This window comes from Nannospalax galili, unplaced genomic scaffold, assembly GCF_000622305.1.
Source record: "Nannospalax galili isolate Female #2095 unplaced genomic scaffold, S.galili_v1.0 scaffold1941, whole genome shotgun sequence".
Lineage (NCBI taxonomy): Eukaryota > Metazoa > Chordata > Mammalia > Rodentia > Spalacidae > Nannospalax > Nannospalax galili.
Genome location: NW_008344179.1, coordinates 203,542 through 214,723, shown reverse-complemented (window position 1 = coordinate 214,723; position 11,182 = coordinate 203,542). Strand labels below are relative to the sequence as shown.

Genomic DNA, 11,182 nt, shown 5'->3' with positions numbered 1-11,182 from the left:
CTCCCTCCCTTCCTTCCTCTCATTCTTTCTGAATACTTTAGAAATTTTTTATTACATTTATTTATTTTAGTGTGTATGTTTTTATGTATGTGTGTGTGCTTATCATGGTGCAGGTATAGAGGTCAGAGGACAACTTGTGAGAATTGGTTCTCTCCTTCCACCATGTAGGTCCTGGGGATGGAACTCAGGCATTCAAGCTTAGTAGCAAGTACTTTTATCTGCTGAGCCATCTTGCTAGCCCCTTTCTGAGCACTTTAAATAGGAGAACTGTATGGTAATTCAATGAAGTTGTTGCAAAGAAAGTGCTGTTCTAGGAAAAGTGTGGGGTGGGTGGGGAGAGAGAGAGAGAGAGAGAGAGAGAGAGAGAGAGAGAGAGAGACCCAGAGTGGGAAGGGGTAAAGCATAGGTTGTTCTCCTTTATCTCTGGATGCTGGCATGTGGTACCTGGAGAAGCTAATGCATCTCATGCAGAATCAGCCACAGATGAAAAGCAAGAAGGCAGGCAGTGCTAGACACCTGATGCTGCAGAATTGGTTAACTGTGGATCAGTGTCACCTCTTGGTTTCACCACATGAGGAGCTGAACTCAAGGTCCTGCACATGCTAGGCAAGGCACTCAGCTGAGCTACATCCCTAGCTCTTTTTGTATGTTTTATTGAGACAAGGTTGGTCTCGTTAAAGTTGCTTGGGCAGGCTCCTCAGTAGTTGGGATTACAGACCTGAAATATCAGGCTCGGCTCTGCATCGATTTTAAGGTCATTTTGAGTCTGCTTTGGTGCCACATGCTGATAAAGTCAAGTTGCTTGCTGCAGACCCCACAAGGCGGCCCCAGGGACCTTCTCGGCTTTAGGCCCTCTCTGCCCATCCTTCTCTGCTTTGCTCTTGCTCTGAAAGACAACCTGAGTTTCCTACAATGCTTGTGTGCTCTCGGATCCTCATCCTCATCTCCACCACTCACTTCTCTTCGTTTCTCATCTTATTCCCACCATGCAACCAAAATGACGTCAGGGAACATTAAAATTTCCCCTCAGAATTCCTTCTTCCAGAAGCTCTAGAATGGGCTGCACACATCTCTGCTGAATACATACGTCATCCCAGTTGCTGCCCTTCAGACTATCATCCTCTGTGAGAAATGGGATAGTGTCTAGTGTCTTTGCCATCTGCCTGTCTGCCCTGCACACCTCCAGGGATGTTGTTCACACGACAACACTTGGACAGCAACACTGGAGCTATATGAATATTTCACACTTCAAAGGATAAAATCTTTGACTTCAAGAAGGGTTCTGTAAAATTTACTTTAGGAGAACTGGGTGTGGTGGCATGTGCCTATGATCCCAACACTTAGGAGGCTAGCCTGGACTACAGAGCAAGAAGATATTCCAAACAAATCAAAACAAATTTCTTAGGAGAGCTGCCTTGAATGGCTAGTGGGGGAGTAATGGCCAAAGGCTGTGAGCTGCAGGCTGGAGGCGGGCTCCACAGGTTGTGGTCAGAGAGGCTTTGTCTGACTTCCTCCTGCCATGAACAGGGATAATGACAGACAGGCCTGCAGAGAAGACCCTAGGTACCCAGTGAGCCCCTGAACCAAGGTCAGAGTCCTCTGCACCTGTCACAAAAGCCCCAAGTACAGTTTAGAGGAGGTGTAAGCAGCCAGTTACCTTTGGTCCTGTTTCTATTCGGGAATACAGCAAATACGTATGCAGGTCCCCATATTTCATGAAGGGTAAAATCACCATGGGCTTTGGGATGCCTTGAGAGCTCATTTCTATGCACACACCTGAAATTCAAAACAGCACCAGTTACAAAGAGCCTTGTTATGTGTGAACAAATAAACCCTGGAGGCCTACTAGCCAAATTGGAGCCATGTGCTACCAGGTTAAGAGGTGAAATATGCAAAGCTCCTAACTCTCACAGAGGGTTCTAGAATATATAACACATGCACGCTGCACCACTTTTTTTCTTTCAAATTAGGTTAATCTTTGCAAGAGAGCGCTCAAAATTCAATCTGTCACGAGAACAGGCAACTAGAAACCGAGGTGTTTTTGTTAGACTGAATGACTGAGGGTAGTGACCTCATTAGAATCTGAGGGCAAACTAGCTAAATGCTTTCTCATGTGAAAACGTCTACTGCAACCAGATGTTTAAACCCACTCAAGTGTTTCTGAAGGTCTATAGGTAAGACCCTCTTCTCTAAATCTTCAGTTATAGAAAGAAGTTACAATACTTTATTGTGGAATTCTAGACCTAGAGCGAGTCATCTGATGCTAGGCTTGCAAAGCATTTGCAGTTTGTCCGGCAAACAAAGTTTGTTTTCCTAGTCTGTTAAAGCCAGAAATTGCAAATAACAGTCATTTCTTTGATATAATATTGTATCCAAACTTTAGCTTTACATCTCTTTGCAATGTCATGTAAAATTTGGAAAGAGCTCTCAAAAATTTACCATAGATTTCTAGGCATGGTGAGCATGTCTTTAATCCCAGCATTTGGGAGACAGAGGCAGGCAGATCTCTATGAGATTGAGGTCAGCCTGGTCTATATAGCGAGTTCCAGGCCAGCCAGAGTTACATAGTGAGACCCTGTCTCAAAAAAAAAAAAAACAGAACAAAACAAAACAAAAATTTACCATAGTTCAAGTCAAAGAACAGAAAAGAATAATCATTTCAAGATTGCACCTCTGTCTTAGAATACTGTTCCTTACATAGCACCCTGAAAGTGCTGCATCTTTGATTTAACAGAGCTATTAATACAAATCCCAATTAGATCGCCATGCTTCATGAAACTCTTAATGTGCCATGACCACAAATGAATACTATCAACTCCATTCATAAATTATTTCTCAAAGACAATTTATGGAACTTGTTATTTTTATAGCTTTATTTCCCTGGTATTTAATTCATGGATAACCTTAACCCAACAAAGATTATCACATGTCTTGCCTTTCGGTCACTAGGGGCTATTTTATTTTATTATTATTATTATTATTATTATTATTATTATTATTGTCTTTTTGTGACAGGGTTTCCCTGTAGCTGGCCTAGGTTCACTATGGAGACCAGGCTGGCCTCGGCCTCCCAAGTGCTGGGATTAAAGGCATGCACCATCCTACCTAGCCACTAGGGGCTATTTTAATTCACAGTCCTCAAATCTGTGTGAACATTCTCATCATCTCTAAACCCACCAGGGTCTGGGAAACACAAATCCATTCTTATTGTTGGTTTAAGAAAATAAAAACCCAGTATTGCAAATTCCTTTTGGGATCTGGGCAGGAGTAAACTTTTCTGCACCAGAATCTTTTTTTTTTTTTTTTTTAATTTTTTAAAGAAAATTTTATTTATATTTTATGTGATGTGTGTATTGCCTGCATGTAGATAAGTGCACCCGTGTTGTGCAATGCCCGTGGAGGTCAGAAGAGGCTGTCAGATCCCCTGAGACTGGAGTTACGGACAGTTATTAGCTGCCATGTGGGTGCTAGGATTTGAACATGGGTCTTCTGCAGGAACAACCAGTGTTCTTAACTGCTGAGCCATCTCTCCAGCCCCCTGCACCAGCATCTTTTCCCCTTTGTCACTCAGTGGATTAGCCAAGCTCCTCCTGGCCTTCAGTCCTGTATCTCCCTGAGATACCTAGAAGCCGGATGACGTTTGGGTGGCTGAAGTCTTTCATGCACGCCGCTTCACTGAGAAACTCCTCAATCTCCCGTTGCGAAAAGTTGTCCACTAGAGCAGATGGAAAACGTTAGGCATGATTAGCTTACTCAGTTATGGGGAGGGAATAAGAAACAACAGTTTTATTCTCTAAGACTAAAACCATACTAGGCATCATGGCCTATGCCTATATTCTTAACCCTCAGGAAATTGAGATAGGAAGACTCACAGGTCAAGGCTAGCCTGGGCTACACAGCAAGACCCTGTCTCTAAAAGCAAACAAAACAAAACAAAACAAACAAACAAAAATCCCCCTTCCAAACAAAACAAAAACTCCTAAAATCAGGAAAAGGCAAAACTATAGAGACAAGAGAGATGAGCATTTGTCAGTGTTTGGGGGTTGGGAGAGGAGAAGAGAGGCCAGTGGTGAAACGGTATTTTCAGGGCTGTGAAACTGTTCTGTATGGTACTGCACGGTAGACAGGTCATCCATATATTTATCAGACTACATAGAACTGTACAAGACCTAGAAACCCCAGTGAAAGCTAAGAGCTTCAGTTAACAATGATGCCCAACAGAGTTGGTTAACTGGGAAACAACGCCAGTCTAATAAAAGATGGATGCTTGTTACATTAAAGGGAAGTCCTGTCTGAGGGGACGGGAATACAGGGAAATTATACTTTTGACCAAAAAAAAAAAAACTTAAGAGACTTTTTAAAAAGACCCCCCCCCCATAAACCCTAAAGTGAATTCCAGCTACTCTGTCACAACTGCCCTTGCCTTTAGAAAGAAAGAACACCACAGCTCTCCCCTTTCTGTTGGTACATGTCCTGCATGTCTGGCTGTTTAATCCTGTGAGCTGAACAAAATTTTGGAATGAAATCAATTTAAGAAAGCTATTTAAAATTCAGTATTGGGGGGCTAGAGAGATGGCTCAGTGGTTAAGAGCACCAACTGCTCTTGCAGAGGACCCGGGTTCGATCCCCAGCACCTACATGGCAGCTATGAACCATTCTTAACTCCAGTTCCAGGGGAATCCAAAGCCCTCTTCTCACCTCCGGGGCATTGCACGACACAGGTGTACTCATATACATGCAGGCAATACACTCATGCACATAAAAATAATAAATAAAATATTTTTTAAAAAAATTCAGTATTGGGCAGGCAAGGTGGGTAAAGGTGCTTGCTGCCAAGTCTGATAACCTGCATGTGATCCCTGGACCCACATGGTGGAAGGAGAGAACTGGCTCCTGCACGTTGTCCTCTGATGTCCACACAGGCATCTTATAAGGTATGTGTTTGCCATCCCACCCACATAAATAAATGATTATAATTAAAGATTTTAAGATAAAATTAAATATTATGCTATATGAAGCTAGCCAGTCCTAAGAGAACAAATGCTGTATGATTCTACTTACAGAAGGCACTAAGTAACAAAATCAGAGACAGAAAGTAGAATGGTAGATTCCAGGGGTTGGGGAGGGGTGCGGAGAGTTAATGTTTAACAGGTATAGAGTTTCAGTTTGGAAAGATGGTAAGTTTTATGGATAGATGGTGATAATGGGTGTACGACAACATGAAGGTACTTAATGCCACTGGTTTGTATCCTTAAACATTAAAGTAAATATATCTTACTATAATTAAAAGCAAACAGACAAAACATAAATCTAGGCTTGCCTTAAGGAATTTCTTTAATAGGTTATAACTAGTAACTAAATAACATCTGAGGGTATCTAGCCACATCTGGCCACTAGTAAAGAAAACTTAAAAACCTTTACACCTATAACACACCTGCCAATTTTGCCCTCGCCTCTTCCCTTTGTTGCAGAGACCAAGGGGAGCAGAATAGAAAGCAGGGACCGAAGTCTGCCTCACACCCTTCTCCAAGGACCAGCTCCAGGCAAATGAAGCCTCAGGATTCATTTATTTTTCTTAATAACTTTGAAACATATATTTATTTCCCAATACCATCAATTTGACGTCTCATCAGAAAAACAGCACTATTGAGTGACTACGCCATCCTCGGGAGAATGTTAATCTTCGGTTACAACGTTAAAGCTCTTGGTTTCATAGCCTAACAAGTTTTCTTTGAAATGACTTAATATTTATTTTAATTTCACCTTCCACAGTGCTTGGAATTGAACCTAGAGCCTTGTGCATGATAGGCACACTCTCTACCACTGAACTATGTGGAGATTCTGAGGCCAGAAGCAATTCTTTCAATCTTAGATTGATGCATGATGTAATTCAAGAGCAAGCTATTCTGAGGAAGTGGCCCCACCCTGTTAGAGGTAAACCAAACCAATCCCTGGGGTCAGATGCTACCACAAGCTCCCCTGCCTCGAACTCAGGCCTTACTTAGGGATCATTAGCTTTACTAGATAATGGGGGCTGAGGGACAGAATGATAGAACTGGTGAAAGGAACACATGTTGCTTTGAGTATAAAAAATGTACAATGCATGTGTACGGAGAGCTCACTATGGGACCCTCCCCTGGTGACCATGGTTCCACACTGCCTGTGACTCATCAGCAACCACGACAAGAACATTACCACTGACCTGCATGGAGCACCTGATACGGGTGCAAATGCCCACCCTAGAATAACGGGTTTGGCCCCTGGTAACTCACACTTCATTGTCTTCACTGCCACCTTCTGAGAAGTCCCATCTTCCTGCTTCAGATTTCCTTCCAGTACAGAGCCAAACTCTCCTGTGAAGTGACGCAACATATGAACGCTATATGCAGAAATGCCAGTGCCAACTCTGTAGTTATGTGTGGTCCCCGAGCAACTCATCTGTAGACAGTGAGCAATGCCTGCCCAGACCTCTTACACTGGCATGCCAGGGGCATATGTCACATGCTGGTATCTGAACGGCGCTGACTCTGCTTAGTTTGCCATTGTACCAACCATTATAACTGACCCAAGACACTTACAGGAGAACATGGAAATATTCAAGTTTGTAAAGTACAGAGTCTTCCCCTGCAAAAATGCCAGCGATGGAATCCAGGGCCTTGTACAAGTCAAGCAAGCCCAGAACATATTTTAATTACATTATCATTCATCTTAAAAATAATTTTAAAAATTAAATACACATTTTCATCTTTGTTTCTATTTAACTAATTAGAAAGGTGCTAAAAAATAATCAACTGAAGAATTAGATGAATACCTCCAAGTATACAGAACATCAGTCAGGAAATTGCATGCTTTGTAATGAAGGAAGGGAATTCATATTTTTCTGTCCTACTCTGTGTTCTAATGGCTGTGGGTACCTTATTCTAATGTAAGATCCAAGTTTCAAAAATCACTACTTTCAAATTTCAAAGCAGACTTATTTACATTATAATTCCAGGTCATAAAAGTGGAGTTTTATTTAATAAATACACATTTTAAAAAATCCTCTCACTTGCTACTTGCCTCACATTTAAACCATTTTATTTATTTTATTTAAGTGTATGAGTGTATTGCCTGCATGTCTGTAAGTGTGCCTGTGCTGTGCAATGCCCACAGAGATCAGAAGTGGGCATTGGATCCCCTGGAAACGGAGTTATGGACAGTTCTTAGCTGCCGTGTGAGTGCTGGGAACTGAACTCAGGTCCCCTGCAAGAGTAGCCAGTGCTCTTAACCACTGAGCCATCTCTTCAGGCCTTGTTTTACATTTTAAAAGAATTGCTTTAGGTTACTTACCTTCACCCAAAATTTTTCCAAGAATTAGAAGACTCCTGTCAATTACAACATCTTCCAGTTTATTTTGCAGCTCCTCGCTCACTCCCAAGCTGTGTACTACAAAAGGAATGTGTAGGAGTTACCAGTGTGCTTTCTCCCATTAAATCCAACCAGAGTATATGTAAAATCCTGTGTCATAGCTAAACATTTCCCCCATTTGTGCATTATTTTTTCTCTAAAAATCCCAGTGATAAAACATCACATTCCATTGTACTGGACTGAGGTGAGTAAAATTAATCCTTCAGGGCAAGATCAATTGTGAACAACTATGAAAGTAAAAAACAAACTTCTCTTCCCATCATTCAGCAGCAGCCATCAGCACTTAGGCTCATGCAGAAGAGGTTTATCTTTGGCTCAAGGGGTTAGGAAAAAGTGTCAAGGGGTACCAACTGGTGGATTATGTATCCATATCTATGGTCATAGAAAAGAGACACAGGGACAGCTCCGCTATCCTCTACCTCCTGCCAGGGAAGGAGGTATGCAAATCATAAGAGACATCCAGAGAATAAGCTATTCTCCTACATTGGTATGTGTCACCTCATTATAAGAACTGAGTACTTCCGGGAACTGGAGAATAAGATTGTCTACAACGAGGATGTCATATAATAAAGTATATAGTACACATATAGCACTGATAAGTGTTGGCAACAAGAGGAATTGACCAGGAGAGGAAGAACCACTTAAAAATTCTTTGGCAGATAGTTTATTCTGAGCTACAGTTGAGGTATGAGCAAACTTTTGAAAGAGAAAAACCATGAATAATTGGAAAGGACATATTAAATCTTACAAAAATATTTACACAAATTGTTCTCCAATAAAGGAAAAAAAACCTGTTGAACAAGAATTTTTTTAAAACACAAGGACAGAAATATTTAAAGGTAAAAAACAGAGTTTAGAAAAGCAATCAATATGGGGCTGGAGAGATGGCTAAGGGGTTAAGAACACTGGCTATTCTTACAAAAGACCTGGGTTCAAATCCCAGCACCCACATGGCAGCTAACAACTGTCTGTAACTCCAGTCTCAGGGGATCGGACGGCCTCTTCTGACCTCCGCGCACACTGCATGACACGGGTGCACATGCAGGCAATACATGCGTACACATAAAATAAAAATAATAAATTAAAAAAAGAAAAGCAATCAATAATGTTCTCCATCAAATGAGTTTTGGTTTCCCAGGGGCCTGTATTCCCTCATCCACATATCCTGTTTTGCTTTGTTGAGTTCTATCCAGTCAAGTACCAAGAAGCACGGAGTTGACAACATTGGTGTTCTTCCTGGGTTGCTTCTGAAACTGTTCAGGAACACTTGTATCTGTTTACTCCCCTCATCAAATCGGAAGTCCCCACTCCCATTCAGCAAAATCCAAACCATAATTGCTGCAAAGCATGCTGGAAAACTGTCCTTTGAGTTGGTGGCCAGGAAAACAGGAAGGGAGGCTGGAAATGATATTCAGGGCTTTGCTGCTTCACTTTCATCTCTGAGCTCTGTCCCATTTCTCATCACCCACAAGGTTGCTCTTTCCCTCAGCATTTGTGGGTCCTTAAACCCAGTTTCTTAAACCAGCTTCACTTCAGATTCTAGTAACCCAGCTAGTAGAGACCTGTTTGGCAACATCTGACCGTCTCCTTGCTGGTTTCCAAAAGCGTTCTGAACATTAAAAATATCCATTCTAGTTGGTGTGGTAGTGTATGACTGGAAATCCAGCACTCAGGAGGCTGAGGCAGAAGGATCATGAGTTTGAGGCTGGCTTGGGCTACAAAGCAAGACTCTACCTTGGGAACAAAAAAAATCAGAACATATATGTATCAGAAAATACATAATATTTGTTGTTTTTTGAGACAGGGTCTCCCTGTAGCCCCAACTGGCCTGAAATTCCCTATGTAGACCAGACTGGCCTCAATCTCATAGAGATCTGCCTGTCTCTACCTCCTGAGTGCTGGGATTAAAGGTGTGCACCACCACACCTGGAGATTTTTTTTTTTCTCTCCCCATTCTCAGCTCCTGGCTTTCATTAGAAACCTGTCGGCAATTTTTTCTTGGTGTTCCACTATTTTAACTTTTGCCAAACAGTTAAAGAACTTACAGGTAAGTTCGATGGCTCTCCGACAGAAGGACTTCTTTGCTATGTAATTTACAACTAATTCCGAATCCTCCTCTTCGAATGCACTCCTGCACCAAAATAAAGACATCCAACCATAAAAACAGGGTAATGGGACCAGGTTCTGATGCCATAAGGATGTGAAATCAGCACCTTGTCAAAGGACTCTTCTGCAACCCAAAATTCCCTGCTGGGGATGCAGCTTGATGGAAGAGTGCTTGTCTAGCAGATGTGAAGCCCTGGGTTCAATTCTCAGCACCACAAAAGAAAAATAAGCAAACAAGCAAGCAGCAAAAAAAGTTTCCCATGAGAAGAGACATGTTTTTCCTTACTTCTATTTAGGTGTATGTGGTAGTAACAAAACATTTCTGTCCATGTATCATGAAGGACAGATAATAGGACTGGAGATGAGTGACAGAAATGTTTGCTTCTCATGCCTCTGGGCCCTGGATTCAAGCCTTAGCACCATACAAACAAACATACATATTTGCACTCATACATATATGTAGATTCTAAGAGCAAAGAATAATTGATAACTTTTCAATGGCCAAACATTCTGAGCAATAAAATCTAAAATGAATATTCATTGAGTCTATGCTAGCATAGATAAGATTGAATGAATGAGAGAAATCTGTGTAGAATATCAAATAATATATGTAGATGCTGCATTCTTTTTAAAAATTTTATTATTTTTATTCTATTTTATGTGTATAAATGTGTTGCTGGTATGTGTGTGAGTGCACCTGTCATGCAATGCCCTTGGAAGTCAGAAGAGGGCGTTGGATCCCCTGGGGCTGGAGTTACAGACAGCTGTTAGTGGCCATGTGGGTGCCGGGAATTGAACCCAGGTCCTCTGTAAAAAGCAGCCAGTGCTCTTAACCACTGACCCATCTCTTCAGCCCAGACGACGTACTTTTTTTTTTTTTCTTTTTTGAGACAGGGTGTCCCTGTAGCTCCAGCTGGCCTAGCTAGAACTCATTATGTAGACCAGGTTGGCCTTGAACTCACAGAGATACACCCGCCTCTGCCTCCTGAGTGCTGGGATCAAAGGCATGGACCACCACACCTGGCTGATGATGCACTCTTAAAGGCTGGGGAGAAGCTAACCTCTCAGCTTAAGTGTGGGCTGCACCTAGTGACTTGTTTCCAAAGAAAAGTGTGGAAAGAGAGAAAAATAACCACAAGGTAGACTAACAGGACCTCAACCAGGTCACTATACCAGTCAGGGATTCCAACGTTTCTGTTTGCAATTGGGCATTGAGCATAAAACTGGGATACCATATAACCCACAAGGACAAGGTATAGTGGAAAGAGCTCACGGTGCTTTAAAAACACAATTACAAAAAATAAGAAAAAGGGAGTTATATGCCCAGACACCAAGTAATCTTTTACATCATACTCTTTTCATTTTAAATTTTTAAAATTTGGATAAAAATGACTGCTCTGTGGCAAACAGAACGTGGCATCCTCAGTCACAGGATACCTATGCCCAAGTCAGGTGGAAGGATCCCTTAACTGGACAATGGAATGGCCCCGACCCTGTATTAATTTGAGGAAGAGGGCATGTTTGTGTTTTTCCACAGAATGGTGATGGAGCCAGGTGGCTGCCAGAAAGGCTGGTGAGGTTTGCTGGACGAGCACCAAAGAAAAAAGAAGTAGAAAAGAATGAGGAGACAGACGTGGCTGATGATGATGTTCCTACAAGTGATAGTGGC

General features: G+C 41.9%; 1 protein-coding gene across 1 annotated transcript in view; it reads right to left on the bottom strand.

The window, feature by feature from the left end:
* The window catches only part of Mertk (MER proto-oncogene, tyrosine kinase), a 123,363-nt gene that overhangs the window by 12,774 nt on the left and 99,407 nt on the right, over positions 1 to 11,182 (bottom strand). Inside the window, exons 11-15 of the mRNA XM_008840352.2 lie at positions 9,453 to 9,538; positions 7,330 to 7,425; positions 6,273 to 6,353; positions 3,623 to 3,715; positions 1,658 to 1,776 (exon numbers count right to left, since the gene is read on the bottom strand). Of these exons, the coding sequence (XP_008838574.1) occupies positions 1,658 to 1,776; positions 3,623 to 3,715; positions 6,273 to 6,353; positions 7,330 to 7,425; positions 9,453 to 9,538 (475 nt within the window). The remainder of the gene's footprint in view (positions 1 to 1,657; positions 1,777 to 3,622; positions 3,716 to 6,272; positions 6,354 to 7,329; positions 7,426 to 9,452; positions 9,539 to 11,182) is intronic.